General features: G+C 43.1%; 1 protein-coding gene across 32 annotated transcripts in view; it reads right to left on the reverse strand.

The window, feature by feature from the left end:
• The window catches only part of AFF3 (ALF transcription elongation factor 3), a 571,712-nt gene that overhangs the window by 36,168 nt on the left and 515,385 nt on the right, over window positions 1–20,159 (reverse strand). For all 32 annotated transcript variants that reach the window (XM_082747049.1, XM_082747043.1, XM_082747033.1 and 29 more), the window contains 2 exons: window positions 13,033–13,219; window positions 3,868–4,968 (listed from right to left, as the gene is read on the reverse strand). In XM_082747049.1, coding sequence (XP_082603175.1) covers window positions 3,868–4,968; window positions 13,033–13,219 — 1,288 coding nt within the window. The remainder of the gene's footprint in view (window positions 1–3,867; window positions 4,969–13,032; window positions 13,220–20,159) is intronic.

Here is a 20,159-nt window from a genome sequence, read left to right on the forward strand (position 1 = left end):
TCAGTCCCACAAATAATGAGGGGGGCAGTTTATCTAGAGGGAAACAGAAGGGAAGAGGGATAAAGAAGTAGTGAGCTAGCCCATATTACTGAATTATATGGTCTAAACCTGACAACACCTCTGCAAAGATGTCACCATTTCACAAATGAAGAAACTGAAGTGCAGAGAAGGTAAGGTCACCTGATTAAGGTTCTCCAGGAGGCCAGGGCTGACTACATAGTTTGCAGGGTTCAGTGCAAAACACTGAGCCCCTTGATCAAAAAACCAGAAAAGATCCTTGATATAGGTCTTAGTGATACTTATTTGAATTTGACACCAAAACCAAAGACAACAAGAGGAAAAATAGGTAAGTAGGACTATATCAAACTGAAAAGCTTCTGCACAGCAAAGAAAACCACCAACAAAATGAAAAGGCAACCTACCGAATGGGAGATGATATTTGCAAATATGTATCTGATAAGGGGTTAATATCCAAAATATATAAAGAAGTCCTACAACTCAATAGCAAAAACACAACCCAATTAAACAAAGGGCAGAGAATCTGAACAGATGTTTAGACACCATGCAAATGGCCAACAGATACATGAAAAGACACTCAATATCACCAATCATCAGGCAAATGCAAATCAAAACCACAATAAGATCACTTCACACCCGTTAGAACTGCTAAAATAACAAATGGCAAGTGTTGGCGAGGATGTGGAGAAAGGGAACCCTTGTGCACTGATGATGGGAATGTAAACTGGTGCAGCTGCTCTGGAAAACAGTACGGAGGTTTCCCCCCAAATTAAAACTATAATTATCAGATGATCCAGCAATTCCACTTTGTATATTTATCTGAAGAAAAGGAAAACAACAACTCAAAGAGGTATTATGCAACCCCATGTTCATTGTAGCATTTATCACAACAGCCAAGACATGAAAACAATGCATGAATGGGTAAAGAGGATGTGGTGTGTGTGTGTGTGTATTAGTATATTATTTAGTCATTAAAAAATGAAACCCCACCATTTCAATAGTGTGAATGGAACTTGAGGGCATTTTATTAAGTGAGATAAGTCAGACAGAAAATAATACTATATGATCTCACTTAGATATGGAATATAAAAACAAAGCCCAAATAAAGAAAAAAGCCCAAGCTGGTATATAGAGAACAGACTGGTGGTTGCTTGAGGGGAGGGTGAGGGGAGGGCAAAGTGGGTGAAGGGGGTCAAAATGTACAAACTTCCAGTTATCAAATGAATAAGTCATAGAGATGTAATGCAGAGCATGGTGACTGTAGTTAATAATACTTTACTGCATATTTGAGGGTAGTTAGGAGAGTGGATCTTGAATGTTTTCATGAGAAAAAAAACATTCTAACTGTATAATGATGAATAGTAGCTGTATTTATTGCGGAGATCATTTTGCAATACATACAAAAACTGAACTGTTATGATGTACACCTGAAACTAATATAATGTTATGTCAATTATGCCTCAAAAGATAAACTGAAGAAAAGAGCAGGAAAAGAGTAATGTTATAAAGTACTAAAGTAGAAAACATTTTCCTGTCTGTCAAAGTCTCTCTCTTGAATTATCATGGTGATGTTTTAATTACCATTTCATATCGTGTTCCTTCAGGCATGGGGATACGTAGGGGTCACAGGCAGACTGAAGGGCCCAGGCCAGTCCCGTGACTATATGCATGCACAGGCCCAACAGTGGTTTCCCCGTGCCTGTCAGATGTATTGGGCTAGGGAAGTCGACATTTCCTTTCCATGGCCCACTCCTCAACCCAAGGCCAACCTGCAACTCCTGGGAGATCGTAGTCCCCTGCTCTGAGACTTCTCACATCCTGGATGAGGGCTGGGTGAGATGCTTATCTTGACCTGATGTGCCTTGGCCCCTGGGGGCTTAGAGGAGAAGCACAGGTCCCTGGAAGGAGATGGGGACTAGAGGGTGGCACAGGGCCTGCTTCTACACTGTGTTGCCAGAAGTGTTTCAGTATGGGAGTGATGATGGAAACTTTTCCTGTAAGCCTTTTGACAAACTTTGGAGGGCCAAGGGGCCAAAAGGTTGGCAGAAGCTGTGGTGTGGAAACAGGCAGGATGGGGGACCACCTGTGAGTTAGAGCTCCACACTCCTCCCGAGAGCCTGGGTTCTATCATCCCGTCCATCGCACTTCACTTAAAAACACAAAATCGGGGCACCTGGGTGGCTCAGTGAATTAAGCATCTGCCTTTGGCTCAGGTCATGATCTCAGGGTCCTGGGATCGAGCCCTGCATTGGGCTCTCCGCTCAAGAGGGAGCCAGCTTCCCCCTCTCTCTCTGCCTTCTTGTGATCTCTCTGTCAAATAAATAAAATCTTAAAAAAAAATTAAAAAACAAAAACACAAAATCAGAGATAAAATGAATTTCAAGATGGCAACCTCAAGCATTAAATTCCAAACATAGGGGCGCCCAGGTGGCTCAGTGGGTTAAGCCTCTGCCTTCCGCTCAGGTCATGATCTCAGGGTCCTGGGAAAGTCCCGCATGGGGCTCTCTGCTTGGCAGGGAGCCTGCTTTCTCCTTTCTCTCTCTGCCTGCCTATCTACCTACTTGTGATCTCTCTCTATCAAATAAATAAATAAAATCTTTAAAAAAAAAATTCCAGACATAGAGCCTTTCTGGCCAGGGGCTGGTGGGGAGAGTACTACACAGCCCTCAGACTAATGTTTTATTGGGAGAGCCCAAAGCCGGACGTTCCGGGTTCCTTCCTGACTCTGCCCCTTATCACCTGTGGGAATCTGGGGCATGAGGCTTTAGGATCTCTGAGCTTCAGTTTCCTCATCTGCAAAATGTATTATAAAAACCTTTGCCTCATTAAGTTGTAAGGACTGAATGATTTAATAGATCCAAAGTGCCTAGAGTAGCATCCCTCATGGGGACATCATAGGTATGTTAACTTGTGAATGACTTTGTCCTCAATTTGGAACTATGCATGATAGTGAGATCTTTGGTTTGTCACCTGTGTGTGTTTTGCTGTGGCCCGAGTTACTTCAGAAGGTAACAGTAATGGGAGGGGACCAAACTCCTCAAAATTGGCTTTATGAGTAAGTTATTTCTGCCCTCAAAAGTCTGCAAACATGGCAAATAGTGGGGGCTGCTTCCAGATGGAGAGTTGCTCCACCCCCCCAACCCCCAGCACTTGAGCCTCCTTTCTTACTCCCTGCCTTCCTGGTGCACCCTGTTTACCTCCGTGGCTCTCTGACTGCTCCATGCTTGTCCTCCTCAGGGCCTTGCTCCCAGTCCCTCTCCAACACAGAGTTTCTCCTTGGTCAAGGGTACTGGGAGCAGCAGCCACTGGTGTGGACGCTGCAGGCTAGTGCTCCCCTCCCTTGGCCTGTCCACCCCCGGCCTGGTGGCCGACACTCCTGTTTCCTGCTTCACCCCAGTCACAGTCTTACACTCTGTCAGGCTATTGGCTTTAGGTCTATGATTGATCACTGTCACCCTGTCCCTTCCAGCTAAGAGTGAGGGTCACCTTATATTTAGCTTTCTACTGGCCCCAGGATCCAGCTTGCCTCTGCACACTCTTGGTAAGGATTTCCCATATGCCTGCTTTCCCATGTGGTTGGACAGGGCTGAATTATCTATAATGACAAAATGGGACTATGAATGGTGCTTCTCCCATCAGGCAGCTCTAAGGATTTAGGGGGGTTAATCAATGTCAGGTACTTAAGCATGTGGCATACAGGAAGTACTTGAGGAATGATGTTGAGTAAGGACACACATAAAACTTACTGCCTGTCCAATGCAGACCGGTGTTCCCTGTGGGCTTCAACATTTCCCCACAACTTAAGGGAAAGCCCGCCTCCCCTTGCCAGGCCCTCAGCCCAAGGCCTACCTTGCGTTTCCTCTTGGATTTTGGCAAAGCCTTTTCGGCTGGAGTGTCAGGTGGATGGCTTGCCTGTGTGCTCTCAGCATCCTTGGCTGCAGTGGCATTCAAGACCCCAGGCTCCTGGGGCAGGTGTTCTGGGATTCTGGACAGGAGGGTCAGGTCAATTTTGACCCAGAGAGACCTGACTTCATCACTATCCTTTAAGGGGGAGAGAAGTTCATTGCGCCCGAAAGGGACCAGTGTGTAGAACTGCTCCTCCAGCTCCTTGGCAATGTCACTGGTGGTCCTGGCGTTGATGGAGCCTACAGGGGCTCGGGGGCCACTGCCACTGCTGATGCTGCCAGCCGCTTCCTTCAGCCTCTGGTCATTCCCAGAGGAGGCGGCAGCAGCAGCGGCCACGGCCTGCGCTTTGGACAGAGAAAATTCCTCCTGCTCTGACTCCAGGTCCGAGTCTGAGGAGGAGGAGGAAGATGACGACTCTGTTTCTATGAACTCCTTGGATTTGGGGACAATCCTGCTCAGCCCCCGTGTGCGGCGCTTCTCACAGGTCACCGAGGAGCGCAGCTCCTTGCGGTGGCTCGTTCTGCTGTTGCCGCAGGGTCTGGTTTTGGTGGGCTCTGGAGGGATCACCACGCTCGCCCCCAGCGTGTCTGCAGCTGCGGGCTCCTCGGGCCGGTGGCAGTTGGTGCTGTCACCAGCGGAGGTCCTCTCGGTGCGCCTGGTGGGCTTCTTTCCTGCAGACCTCCGGGTGGGCACGGGCACACTCTCAGCGGGCGCGCCAGGCACGGAGGGCGGCTGGGCAGCTGCAGTCACAGCCACAGCCGCGGGAGGGGACTTCTGCTTCACTCCTTTACTCCCTGGGGCCTTGTTCGCTGTCCTTGGCCTCTGCTCCTCCTTGCAAGCGCTCTTGATGTCCTTCTCTCTCAGGCTGGTTTGGCAAACGCTGGGAAGTTTCCCACAGTCCTGCACTTCCTCTTTTGCTGGAGTGTAGTATTGATTGCTCTCTGGCCCGTGGCTTTCATTTTGGATCAGAATAGGCGGCTTGTGGGGATTAACTTTGTTTAGCCATTTATCCAGCTGCCACTTGTTAGAAGACGCTGGTTCAGCCTAAAAGAAGAATACCGGCAACAAACAAAACATCTTTTATTAGACTCACTTAAAAGAGGCTTGGCTGTTTTTAATCTTCACTTACTCCCCTAGGTGTATGAACAGGAAACCAATGGGTTGCAAGCAAAAGGAATATGTAAGCAGTAAGTGTGTGTAGTGACTGCTGGCCTGGCACACAGGAGGCAGGGGTGGCATCCCTTTTCTGTCCCAAGGCACTTATATGTCAGCGCAGTAGCATGAAGCCTATTTGGAAAAAATAAGGGGATATTCCTGCGCTTCATTAGAACCCATTTCCAGCACTTTTGATTGTTACACAATGTATATTTTTTATAATTATTCATATGTATATAAACTTGGGATTTCAGGAAAGTTAACTGGGAAATAGTATGAAGACCCTGAGTGTTAAAACATTCATTTTTTTGGTAAGACTGAAAAATTGAGAAGAGATTAAAAGAGGGGACTAAGTAGAAACTATAATCACAAGCAATTAACATATAATTAATGTGGTAAAGGCAAGTAGGTTATGGTAATTTAACAGCAGAAGCAATAACTTTGGGGGGATGGCTTTTTTAGTGGCAGAGAAGGATTTCAAAATGAGCTCTGTGTGCCACGTATGCTTTGGTAGCTGGACTTGGTTAGTCCATCCTCAACCTGCTTCCATTCCACTTTGCTGGAAATGTTTCAGAAATGGAAATGAGGATGGAAATTTTTCCTGCATGCAGTTTTGTTAACTTAGAGCAACTCATGGACACTCTAGGACACTAGAGGAAAAATCACCTTAGGACAAATCATGGACACTACGTTTTACACTCTGCCCCATGGTTTGGTTCCAGAGAGTAAGAGAATGTCCTGAATCAGAGTGCTGTGTAGATGCAGTTTTCTCAGAGAGAGGTCCACAAGTCTCTAGGGAATCTATGGCTCAGAAAAAGGTTAAGAATTGATGAGTTTACAGAGAGTAAGTGCTGTTGATTTCTAATACAAGTTCATTTTTCCAGCATCTGTGATTATTAATAGAAAAGAAGTATATTGGTAAGTGTAAAGCTTTAGGCAGAGTGTTTCCTATTTGTGACCATGCGTGACATGGGGAAAATACTTTGGCTATTTCAAGTGATGGATTTTTCCTTCCCTATGGCCTCCCACCCTCTGAATTTCTGGCATCTATTGTTTGAAAAGACTACTTTCCAGCTTAAAATAAAGAAGACATTGCTTACCTTTGCATTTAATCTGGATTGGTTAAAGTCCAGAGCAAGTCATGCTCCCTTGTAGGAGAAAACCCTCTTTTTTTTTTTTTAAAGATTTAAAAAAATTTATTTATTCGACAGAGAGAGACACATAGAGAGAGGGAACACAAGCAGGGGGAGCAGGAGAGGGAGAAGCAGGCTTCCGATGCGGGCCTTGATCCCAGGACACTGGGATCATGACCTGAGCAGAAGGCAGCTGCTTAATGACTGAGCCACCCAAGCACCTGAAAACCCTTTTCTTTCTTTTCTTTTTTTTTTTTTTTTAAAGATTTTATTTATTTACTTGACAGACAGAAATCACAAGTAGATGGAGAGGCAGGCAGAGAGAGAGGAGGAAGCAGGCTCCCCGCCGAGCAGAGAGCCCGATGCGGGACTCGATCCCAGGACTCTGAGATCATGACCTGAGCCGAAGGCAGCGGCTTAACCCACTGAGCCACCCAGGCGCCCCTGAAAACCCTTTTCTTAAAACATAATAATTTCCTAAAGCTTACTTTTATGTGTCAGAATTTGTTTTTCAACAGTGAGGTCCAGATTAAGAGAACCTGTGGCATAAGCCCTTGCAGTAAGGATCTGAGGGGAGTGGAACAGGCAGTCTTGGACCTGGCTGGGGCTAGACATAGCTTTGGACATGGGAAGCTTATGATGGGCCAGAGGGGCCTGGAGCCAAGATGAAGAGGACACAGAGTGTGGGCACCAAGCACTAGAGCTGTGCCAGGAATCACGGACAACCTGCTGTTTCCCCCAAAAGAGATGAAGCCAACTGCACTTCAGAGAACACCAGCACTAGGTGTTCAGTGACTGGGAAGGACAAACAACATTTAGTGGAGGCCAGTTTAAGGATCTGGGGCCCTTCTCCCAGGGCAGGCAGTGAGGATGGAGAGGCCTCCCCCCAGGGACACAGGCATGGGAGGGGAAACACTTATGGCCCCTCTGGGGAGTCTGTCCTTCTACTTGTCTTTCCTTTGTTTTTGTGTACCAAAAGGACCAGGGCAAGATGCAAAAAAACCAAAAAGTTATCATTTTGCACCTCTAAGTTTTTCTATGTAAAGTCTGACCTCGCTTTATTTTGGCTTTTCCAGAGGAAAGGAACCCAGGAATCCTAAGAGCACACCCAGTCCATACTGCAATGGGAGATGCATGCAATAGAGAAAGCAGGACAACAGGACACAAACAGCTTTGCTGCCAGGGGAAAGCTCTCACTGGGATTAGCTGAGTGTGGCTGAAAGTGAATTTGGTGGCAAACAATTTATAGCTTCTGGTAGTGTCTCCTCCCTGCCCCATTTAGCTCCCAACGTGACCATAGGCACGTTAATGACTTGTGTGCGTCAGCTGCCCTAGTGTAATAGGACACGGTCAGTATGAATGGATGCTGAAGGGACCTCTTGTAGAAAGGGGCCACATTTGGGGAGAGGGTGCAAACATTTATGGCAAAGCAGGCACTCACACTGGCCCTGCCACCACGTTTAACACTAGTTTGCCCTCACCCCCACCACTGTGGGCCTTCCACAGTTCAGGTCTTAGGTGAGAGAACACAGACAAATGCCTGTAGCCAAAAATGCAGCTGCATACAGGGAGATTTGCATTAAAACTCTCTGATGGGAGCATTGACAGTAAAGGGAAGAATTTAATAGATTTAGTATGGGCCCATTGCCTGGTATGCTTTAGGATCATGTCATTTTTTTCCGCACTTCACAGCTAAAAAGAATCAGTCTAAAGTACCATTTTCAACACATCACTAAATCACACTCCCTTTCTGAAGGACCTACAATGACCTCCTATTGCCTCTCAAAGGAAATTCAAATGCCTTGGACTGGTTTTCAAGAGCATCCTTCATCTTACAGTCATCTTTCATGGCTGAACACATGGCTGTGCACTCCACTTTACAGATATCATCTAATTTAATCCATACAGATAAGAAATACTATTTTTCCTAATTTGTAGATGAGGCTCAGAGAAGTTTAGTGACATGTCCAAAACTGCAGAGCTACCAAGCACTACCATGGCTAAACCCATATCTGTCTAAGACCTTCCGAGATCAGATGAGATCAGGCGCGTTCAGGGTGGTATGGGCGTAGACCATATCTAAGTTTAAAGACCAGATTCTCATAGCAGAATGCTTAAACTTGTTGAATCACTACGTCATACACTGAAACTAATGTAACATTGTGTGTCACCTACACTCAAATAAAATAAAAAAAAAAATCAGATTCTCAACCCTGCTGCTTTGTCTAATCTCCCATTTCTCACTGACTTAGCCTCATGAAAGGGGGGCCTCATTCCTTTGAGAAATGTTGGTCTTCAACCTAAAATGACAGAATTAGATCTAATTTTGGAGAACACCACTGACTCTCCAAACAATTCCTGTTGGCCTCTATTATCCTCAACTGCATAGCCTTTTTTTTTTTTTTTTTTTTAACTGCATAGTCTTGTGACGTTCATATTCATTTCACATGTATACATCTTGGGTCTTCAACAAAGCCAAACATTTCTTTCCGGGGAGGCCAGGACTCTGTTTCTTTGTATGGCTTGCAGTGTCTGTAATAGGGTAGGGAGACTCTGCTGCTACTAAGAACAATTTAGAACGGGCTTTTGCTCAAATTATTATCATTTATTCCTCAGAACAGCTTTACAGATTAGGCAGGACAGGACTATCCACCATTTTGGGGCTGAGGCAATTGCGGCCATGGAAGCTTAAATGGTGAGGAGCTAAGCGCAGCAGAGGAGGGAAAACTCAGGGCTTGGGGCTGTCCTTCATTGGCATGCTGCTGGCTGTGGTGGACTTCCTCAGGGTTTCCGCCTGGTGTTGTCCATCTGCTTGCTGGCTGCTTTGTATTTTCAGCCTCTACTCTCCTCCCTGATTAATCTTCCCTTCCTTCTGATTCACACACAAGCTCTCCACCATGGACTTGAGTCCCTGCTTTGTCCACATCCTTCACAGCACCCACGCCCATGTATCCCACAGATGCCTAATTAAGGAGAAGCCTGTTTAATTAGTGAGTGAACTGTATCACATTTTTATGCTTATTTTCAAGAATGGTCTAGGGCCCCATATTCCAAAATGTGCATTTGGCTCATACTTTACATGAAGAAAATTTCCACGGTCAGGTAAGTTTGGGAAATGCCGCAATGGAGAATAGTTCAGTTTACATGAGCAATAGGAAGGGCTGAAGGGCTGGGTGATTCCCTAAGGAGACGAATTAAACTGACTTTATCCTGACACCCCTCAAAATCATGGGACCAGGCTCTCTTTGTCCCACACAGCATCTGTTACTTGGGGACCACTGATCTAGGGAGCTCTGTATGCTCTTATGTGTGTGCTAGCTGAGGCGGAAGGTGCTGCCCTCTGGAATGCTCTGAGAGGAAAGGATGTACCACGCCAGGAAAGAAGAAAAAACTCCAGTGAAGAAAACTAGCCTGAGAACAAGTAAGCAAATGTCAGGCCATAGAGAGGGGATCTGTAGTGACAGAAGCAGATTATGGTGGCTCTTTAATGCTGGTGGCAGCTAGGACATTACCTATGGTGATTCATGTAAAATGCAGTGGCTTTCTACAACCAAAGCCATTAAGAACAGTTCAGCTGGGCCCAGTGGGTTTCCAGTGCTGGCACACTAAAAGGGAGCACGCAGGTGCCTTGGAACATCATGAGCACCTCCTTCTACTTCCATAGCAGGATGGTACTGGGAGGGAAGGGAGGGCCAGAAACATTTTGTTGCAAAGCAGCAGCATGAACTTTCCGGGTAGTGGAATGGAAGTGTGTGGATATCACAGAGTCCCATTGTCTCGTGGGGTTCAGGAAAACGGGTCTCACTGCTCTCCTTAAGATGACCGGGGGAGATGGAAAGGAGAAGGGAGTCAAGGTAATTGGAGGGGGAGATGAACCATGAGAGACTGTGGACTCTGAAAAACAATCTGAGGGTTTTGGAAGGGCGGGGGGTGGGAGGTTGGGTGGGAGGTGAGCCTTGTGGTGGGTATTATGGAGGGCACATATTGCATGGAGCACTGGGTATGGTGCATAAACAATTCTGGAACACTGAAAAGAAATTAAAATAAATAAATAAATAATTTTAAAAAAAAAAAAAAAAGATGACCAGGGCCAGCTCAGTCCAGGAAGAGAGAGACACTGGGGAGGGTCGGTCACATAATGCTACTTCATGTCTTCCCAATTTTCATTCCGCAAACACATTTTATTTCTCATGTGTGAATGTCTGTATTAATGTTGGGAGAAGTGTTAAAAGTAACCTTACTTTTACTCCAACTGATACATTCCATTCCAGTGGAAGGAGTACCTTGTAGCATGGCTAATACATCACTTGTCACTTCTGCATTCCCTCTGCCTAGAGCAGCAAGAATTGGAAACTCTGTGGCGTTAGGCAACTTAAACTTCTTCGCCAGCTTTACTAGACTTACACTCCCTCTCCCTGTCGAAAGGCCTCTGAGAGCTGCTGGAAGCTCTCTAGACAAGAGATTCCTTTCATCACCAAGGAGTTCAAGTCTTTGTAACTATCTCAATGACATTTAGAAAAAATGTGCTTCAAGCACTTTTTAACTGTACTTCTCTTGGACTAGGTTTTTTTTTTTTTTTTTTTTTAAAAAGAGCACAACTTCTTAAGATTTTATTTATTTATTTGACAGACAGAGATCACAAGTAGGCAGAGAGGCAGGCAGAGAGAGATGGGGAAACAGGCTCCCCGCTGAGCGGAGAGCCCAATGCGGGGCTCGATCCCAGGACCCTGGGACCACGACCTGAGCCTAAGACAGAGACTTTAACCCACTGAGCCACCCAGGCGTCCCGATTGGACTAGGTTTAGCCAGTAGCTCCAGGATTTACATTTCAGCATGAAAATAAGACTTAACATTCATAAATTTAACCTTCAAAGTTACAAAGAGACTGGAGGAGGGGAAGGGTTATTCACGGACACTAATAATTTTTAAGCACCTCTACTGGCCCCCTTGGATCTTGCGATATCTCTGGTACCCAGTTATTTCTTATAACTAAATATTCTGGAGTTTCTCAACAAAGTATAGCATAAAGTTGGCTTTGAAGAAGCCTGTTTAACGCCTGTATTTTTTTGTTTCAAATTCTTCCCAGTAGAATGTCAGTTCTTTGAAGATGGGGACATTTTCTGTCAGAAAATTGGTGTATTCCAAGGCCAAGCAGTAAGTCTGTGGCAGATGTTTGGTAAATATTTGTTGAATGAATACTAAATGAGTGAATGAATGAAATTATAAAGAAGGAATAATAATTTAGTTTCTGGGAAAGTCAGGGTTATATCACCATTACAGATTAATGTTGCTAAGGGCCTTCCCCTTATATTGGTAGACAGAAATAGAGAGAAGGATGGCGGAGGAGGAGAGTGAGCATCATGGAAAGGAGAGAAAATGGAAGAAAGATAGAGATGGCGGATTTGAGGGTGAATGGAGAGCTCTCAGTGCAAAGCATAAAGGTGCTGACAAAGGAATGAACAGTGTGGAGAAATTTTCAGTACTTCTGCAAAAAGCCTCAGTCTCCTGGTAGGGAACAGGAAGGGGAAATACCTGAGGGAACTTAAGAGCCAGTCTCTGAACTGCAGATAAAAACACAATTGCTTTAGGGTGTGACGATGTCCTGAGGCACAAGTATCAAGCTGAAACCTTGGATTGTATAGCCCCTTAAGGTTGTTCTGCTCCTCTCTCACTGCCACGGTTTGCAAAAGAGCCTTCGGTTTTATTTATTTATTTAGTTAAAGATTTTATTTATTTATTTGGCAGAGAAAGTGCACAAGCTGGGGGAGCAGCACGCAGAGGGAGAAGCAGGCTCTCCACTGAGCAGAGAGCCTGATGTGGGGCTTGATCCCAGACAAAGGCAGATGCTTAACCAACTGAGCCACCCATGTACCCCAGTGGCTTCAATTTTATTTTAGAACCTATTTGGAAATTTTGGCCCCAAAGTGGTACAAAGGCTTGTAGGCCAAAAATGTAAATCTTGTGATCCACGGTAATGTCAAATGTTTATATACCCAAGAAGCAACCATATTTTATGCCCTCTTTAGCAATCAATGTCTGGCAATCACAGAACCAGGGACTTGAGAAGTTTGTTTTCAACCCTCTCCCACGAACCTCCTTGTGCTGAATTACTATTTGATTTCCCCCTTTCCCCTTTAAAGTAAAAACAGCAATGGTTTTTATTGGTACCTTATAATGCTTTTATATGAGGCACCTAAATCTTCCACATAGATACTCATCATGGCTATAAAAGATTTCATTATTATTTGTAGGTTGATGCTAATTTTTCTTTTTATATTTTCACAAAGAAAACACAGTTAACAAGCTTTTATTAATATTTATAGCCTTAGTTCTTCTAATCCATGACAAACTGCAAAAAGGTAGGACTCTAACCATGTCTAATCCATAAAACTCCTTTCCCCCTGATTTATGGGTGCCCACACTTCCCAGGGGCTGAACTGCCCTGTCTAGTTATTGCCTCCACTAACCCTTAGGGAGACTGGATCCAGAGGTTATTTCCAGGTGATGATGTGTACAGCATACTTGGAAATTTCTGGAAGTTAACCCAGAGATTTTTGGACAATGAAAGATGAAGTTTCTGTACTTCAAAGGGAGCTCTGCTAGGAGAACGGTGAGGAGATGGCAGAGTGGTGAAAATGATGAGTCCAAACAAACCTTAACTGGCTGCCAAGTGGTGGTGGCCTCCAGGCCAGTCCTGAGTTGGAGCTCAGGGAGATGGGGAGTAGGGGAGGGGACAGGTGTGAGAACTAGACTCCAGGGATTTACTGTGCTCACCTTGGAGAGCTAAGAAGCAAGGCTGGGAGGGGTAGGCTCTTCTTACCTCGGGGCTGGAGTAGTGGGGAGGCTTGCTGCCCTCACTCTCGCTGGAACTGCTCTCAGTCTCCGAGTCAGATCCAGAGCTGCTCTCTGAGTCACTAGATGAGCTGCTGCCGCTGCTGCTGCTGCCGCTGCTGCTGCCCTTGCTGGAAGGCACGGAGGCTCTGCAGTTGGCCTGCTGGACCACGGCGCTGCCAATCCGCGAGGCCCCCCGGGAAGGAGAGGGAAGGAAAGCCAAGTGAGCAAACACAAAACACCACGGAGCAAGCTGTCATTCGACCAAAGGAGAGAAGAGGTGCCTAAGGTTCTGCCCATCTGTCAACCATCACCTGGAACCTGAAGAATAGTCATCAGGTCACAGACATCCTAATGGTTAAAAAGGAAAAAAAAATGTGTATATAAATCAAGTTGGGAATGAAAGCTGGTAGTCAGGTAGTCATTTTCGAAGGAAGGGTGGTGTCATTTCAGAAGGGAGGGTCATTTCAGAAGGGAGGGTGGTGTCATTTCAGAATGAATGTTTCTGGGAACGGCTTTGCTAATGCACCCCTAATCTGATCAGCTACAAAAAGGCAAGGAAATCCAAAATGCTTGAAATATTTTGTGAAGACTGGAAATGTCTGTTTGCTTTATTTTAGGAAGTGGGCTGTGAGGAAGGGCACAGCATTCTGCTCTGTGCTTTCATGGCCTGCGGAAAGGTTCTGGAGCCTGTGGGATCATCAAAGTTACAGCCCTGCTTCCTACCTCTTCCTGCCCAGGGAGTTGAATGCTGGAGTGTTTGCAGGAGCTGGCTTGCTGTATAAACAGTAACTTTCCTTTGAGCTCTTTGTTAAATAACTGAAGATCCATCCTTTACACAGTTTTATATATTCCAGACTTTAAAATTTAACCCCAGTACAGTGGCTTATAGTAACAGCATTTCAAATGTTCAAATGTTTCACATGTTCAAACCCTTGACATTCATATCCATGCTGAAAATTTGCCGGAAATCATTATATACTCAAAGATAACAGAAAAAATGGACACATTTTAATCATAATTAATTAACCACAAAAATTCAGATGGAATACACCAACTCTTAGTTCAAGTCAAAAAGAAAGTTTCGGGACTCACATAATACTCAACATCTTCATAGTCCTTTATTAACTGTGTTGCAACATGCATGAATCTGTTCTTTTGAGGTCAAATTCTGAACCCAGAAAATGCAGTGATCACTTTTTAATGTTGAGTCAGCAAAGATCTGCTTGCCACTTCCCGCTGTGACTACTGCTTTATCAGGACTGGATGTTAGTGAAGGCCAGGGGTGGGGGGAGCCTGTCAGGGTTTATGGCCTTAAGCGCAAAGCAGTCTGGACAAGGTGAACGACCCTTTCACCTACCCCTTAAATCTTTGACAAGTGTTTTGCCTAAGGACAGATTCTCATAAATCCTCAGTGTAGGTACAGGGAGGGGGACTTGCTTCTCCCAGAAGAATGACAAGACAAGAAACTATCTCCAGAGAGTGGGGTCATTAAAAAAAAAAAAAAAAAAAAAAACCCACAACAAAAAAACCCTATTAGATTCGGACCAAATACAAACATCTGAGATCCATAAGATTTTGTCAGTAAACCCCCAAAACACTGGATGTAAAAACTCCAAACAGCCAAACAACACCCCCCCAAATAACCCCAAACCCTAAGCCCCCAAAATGCAAAGCAATATATGGTGGAGGAAACAGATATGTCTCCTTGCCATACTCTGGAATGACATTTGCCAAAGACAGGGAAATGAGGATGAATAAAGAGTATTTTGATGGATTTTATATGATGTCAAAGACTTTGATCACTGAGCAGTACCTTCCACTTGCTTTAATTCAAGCAACAAAGGACATGTGATACTGGTGCTGTGTGTACCTGGGCATTGTGTATGCAGCAGAAACAGCAATGTGTTGCAGTCCCCTGGGGCTTGCACCACAAAGTGACCGAGTGTCTTTTGAAAAGTACCACTTTAATTTCTGTGAAAATGTCCATTAAACAGTTACCACACTGCTTTCCTTTTATGACTGCTGTCCTCTAGTAATGAGACATACTGGCCCAAGGAGAGAGAATCTCTGATCTGAATTAGATTGGCAGAAAAGCCTTTTACTTTCATGTTTTCCTTCCTTAAATTAGGAAATTCCCTTAAAATGACAGTTTTACTGGTATAACTATTATTTGTTTTTAAAACAACTGAGATAGCCAAGAATTTTAGGATTTTCTTTGTGGTTTGGTTGCAAGGGCTGTGAGGCTGACCATGCTTCTGGGGGCAAGGTTGAATATATTTGTGTTTCAATGGTCTGGGTAGAGAATATGTCACCAGAAACAATCCATGTCAAGGATGGGACCAAGGTAAGACTGTTACAGCTCCAGTCGTGGGATCGAGGTAATTATCCCAACCTCCATGAAAGCTGCTCTAGTAACTCATCTTGAGGCTAATCTTTGGGGGACACTGAGTCATTCCAGCCTCGGCATAGCGGATGTTGTTGCCATGAGTGTGGGCAGCTGCTTTGCTGCCATGGGCCTCTGCAGCAGGGAGGGGAGGGTGGCAGGAGAGGTGAGGAAGCCGGGGTATGGTCATCACTACTGACTAGTAGTAACCAAAGGATGAGATTGGTTAAGCCAGGAGGGCTCTGGGGAGTCAAGGAAATCAAGAAAATGAACAAAGATGTATTAGAAAGACCTTCTGGAAAGAAGACTTTAGATTCATATATTTCCTTGTAGACTAAGTACGTTAGTGTGCCAACTTGTCATGTTTTCATGCCGAAGATATTAAAAAAAAATTCACTTAGTTAAAAATTACCTTTTTCCTATATGGTAACACAGATTAGTTGAGATGATGACACAGTCTTAGACAATTTTTAGGAGAATTTTTGGACCCTATGCTATTTCAGGAACACGGTGGCATGGAATTTGCAGTTGTGACAACACTATTGAGATAATGGAATAAAAGTCTTTCTGTCATCAAACTTAGCACTCTGCCTGGGACATAACGGGCATTTGCATATGACTGCTGAATGGAAAATCAATACAGAAAATCTATTACTGGGCTAACGAGTTTTTTGAAACAAAGGATTTAACCTTTCAGAAGGTTTATAATCTCTCTTCTCCAATAACGAATTTAAGGGGACTTCAGCGCCTCTTGTGATCTTCCAATTTTAACACTTCTTCCTTTCAGAGAAACCATCTCTTAGATGGTTTATTTACTTTTTTGTATTTTGACTTCATGCAATGTTTTGCTGGTTTCGTGAGAGGCCAAGACCAAATACAACTGTGGGGGAGTCTTGGGTTTATTCTAAGCGATCTACTTGCTGTGTTCCCTCCTTTGCCTTCGGTGACACATTCCTTTCAGAATCTGGCCTGGGCGAATTCTGAATACAGACAGTAAAAGAAAAGATTTGGAACCTAAATGACAATTCCTGGATCTCTCAGTCAAAGGTGCTCATGCCTGCCCAGTGTATTGTGAGGCCTGGAAAAATACCCAAAGTTGTCCACAAGCTTTCAGCTCACAAGTAACTTGGAGGCAGGCTCTCTGCCTGGTTGGCACTCTGTGGACAGCTGTGATGCCCAGCAGGGGCCTCACTTCCTGTGGCCATTCCACTCATAATGGCCAGATGATATTTTAGAAGGCACGACAGTATCTTCTCATTCAACACTCAGTATTGATTTCCAAATGCTCAATTTCCAAAGTGTGATTAGTGCTCTGGCAACAGTGTTCCTTTTTTGATAGCATCTTTGTTGATACTAATTGATCTAAATTATGTGAAATGAAAATGGTAAAAGATTGTGCAAAGAGGTTATCTGTTGCTGAAATAGTCTTCAAAAGCACAAAACTGATAGGACTGTTGGTCCTGCAGATATGGTTTTGTTTCCTCTGCTATAGCACCAGGAACGAATCTTCTGTTAAACATGGCTTTTTGAAGATCTTCAGCATCTGGCCTCAATCAATCTCCATCTTCACCTCAGCGGGTCTAGCTAAAACTCAGCTATAAATATAACAAATTTCTCCTATTTTTGACAATCTCTAAAATGTTTTAGAATTATATATCTATAATTATATATATATCTGTAATTATATTATAGGTATTATATGTATGTGAGTATGTATATATATGTATATATATTTAAACTCACTCTATTTAAACTTAAAAACCAAAGACAGTTCACCTATTTCATCCTCCCATCCCCCACCTCTGGCAACCACAAGAATAGAAAAGAATTATAATAAATAAAAAGAGAATTATATTTTTATTTTCCTTCAGTGTTTTTGAATTCATCTCTTTGTACAGAATTTTAATTGTTTTCCCAGATGCTACATTACATATAACTTATCACAATCTACTGGTATTGTCATTTTTCCAATTTGAGTGAAGTACAGAAAACTTTTCTCCTTCGTTATCTTAGGTATTTCTCCTATACACATTGGAGAATCACACCAAACAACATTTCAAATTTTGTTTCAATTGCCAAATACAATTTCGAAACCCGAAGAAGAAAAATTTATTGTATTAACCCTACTTTTGTTGCCACTGTTCATTCGTTCAGGTTCTTTCTTTTACCATTTCCTTTCTGCTTCAAGAACTTCCTTCACTCTGGGGTGCCTGGGTGGCTCAGTGGGTTAAGCCGCTGCCTACGGCTCAGGTCATGATCTCGGAGTCCTGGGATCGAGTCCCGCATCGGGCTCTCTGCTCAGCGGGGAGCCTGCTTCCTCCTCTCTCTCTGCCTGCCTCTCTGCCTACTTGTGATCTCTCTCTCTGTCAAATAAATAAATAAATACATCTTAAAAAAAAAAAAAAGAACTTCCTTCACTCATTCTTTTTGGGGAGGTCTGCTGGCCATCAATACTTGATAATTTCAGAATGTCCTTTGTTCTTTGTTTCTAAATGAAATTTTCAATGCATATAGAATTTTAAGTTGACAGTTTTTTTTTTCTTGCAACACTTAAAAAAAAAAAAAAGTGATGTGCTACATTCTTCTGGCCTCCATGGTTTCTAACTCCTGTGTCATTCAAATTGCTTTTGTCATTTTACCCCATAAGTAAGGTGTTTATTTGTCACTGCTTTCAAGATTTCTTTTTTGGGGTGCCTGGGTGGCTCAGTCGTTAAGCGTCTGCCTTCAGCTCAGGTGATGATCCTAGGATCCTGGGATAGAGCCCTTCATTGGGCATCTTGCTCAGTGGGGAGCTTGCTTCTCCCTCTCCCACTCCCCCTCCTTGTTTTCCCTCTCTCACTATCTCTGTCATAAATAAAATCTTAAAAAAAAAAAAGATTTCTTTTTTGACTTTTGTTTTCAGAACCTTGACTATGATGTGTCTTAGCATGAATTTATTTGGGTTTATTCTGTCTGGGGTTTGCTCAGATTCTTCCATCTATAGGCTTAAGTCTTTTGTAAAACTTGGAAAAATTAGAGCGATTATTACTCTCTCTTCTCTCTTTCTGGACCTCTAATGATACAAATGCTAGATTTGTTATAGTTCCACCGGTTCTTGAGGCTCTGTCCTTTTTTTTTTTTCCTTTAGTCTATGCTTCACTGTTATTCATTTTGTCAATGTCTATTATTTTATCTTCAGATTCACAGATTCTTCTATTCTCTTCATTTTACTTTTGAGCTCATACATTGGATTTTTAAATTTCAGTTACTGTATTTTTCAGTTTTACAATTGACATTTGGTTCCTCTTTATATCTTCTATTTCTTTGCTGAGACTATATTTTTATTTGTTTCAAGTGTGTTCTTAAATGCTCGCTGAAGCATTTTATAATGGATCCTTTAAAATCCTTGTCCAGATAATTCTAATATTTATGTCATCCACTATAGGCATCTGTTGATTGTCTTTTCTCGTTCAAGTTGAGATTTTTCCAGGTTCTTGATATGAGGAATGATGTTCTATTGTATCTTGAACACCTTCATATTACAAGACGATGGATTTCAGAAAAAGCACTTATTTTAGTAGGCATCCACTAACACTGTAAGGGTATTTCCTTACAGTTGGGCAAGAGGAGAACGAAGTCGAGGCTTTTAACTTTGCTTTTCCTGATGAGGGTGGAAATGCGGCCATTTCCCCCACCACCCCCGCCAGAGGTGTTTGGCTGGAACAGAGTAGTTATCGTCTAAAAGTTTTCTTCTTCCTAGAATACTCACTTCCTGGTTCGTTGACTAGGGAAAGTCGGCTTTCCTGGGGCTTTAAATAATTTTATATAATATAATATATAATTTAAAATATATAATATTGTATATAAAATTTATATACTATATAATAAAATAATCATATATATATATATATTTTTTTTTTTAAAAATCTGTGCCTGTTCGCATTTCCAGGTTGTTGGCTTCTCCAGCATCCATCTGAGCCATATGAGGAAAAATGCAAACCCAGTGCAAATCCAGTGAACCAACTACCATGCCTTTCTTGGGCCTTAATGCCCTAACTGATTTGCCTTCTCTCTATCTTATAGTCTTATGTTTGTTTTATATATAATATCTAAGGATTTTAGCTGTATTTAGCAGATAAGATTGGGAAAAGTACATCAGAACGTCAGAATTTTGTCCCAGAATGGGAAAGACCTACTTGATATTTATCAAGTAGAAAGGAACTCTCTCTCTCTCAATACTTCTAGCCTCTGCTCTGGTTAATTGCATCAAAATTGATGAATGAAACAACCATGCAGGTATCTGCTATAGTCCCTGCCCACTTTATCAAATTTTCAAATTTAATTCATTTATTTAAAAACCATTTATTGTGGAAATTAAGCTCAGATTTTAAAAGTCTACGTACCAAAGCTAGAAAGATCATGTCACTAAAGAGTGCATATATCATAATGGGAAAAAAGACTCACACAAAATGAGGTTGTAAAAATGTTAAGGATAAAAAGGTGAGTAATGGAAAAGTTCTGTTCACAGTAAACGGCATGGGAGTAAGAGATGATATTGCTGTGACATTTGTTAAGAATCCACTTTGTGGAGAGGGTGGCCCCAGATGGCTATGTAGGAAGACTCTGAACTCACTTCCTCCCATGGACACACACAATCTATACCTACATAGAGAGTAATTATTCCTGAAGAAGAACTGAGGGCTGATTGAGTTTCTTCATGGCAAACAGCAGAAGGACTAGCCAAAGAAGAG

The sequence above is a fragment of the Mustela nivalis genome (genome assembly GCF_964662115.1).
Source record: "Mustela nivalis genome assembly, chromosome: 8".
Classification (NCBI taxonomy): Eukaryota; Metazoa; Chordata; class Mammalia; order Carnivora; family Mustelidae; genus Mustela; species Mustela nivalis.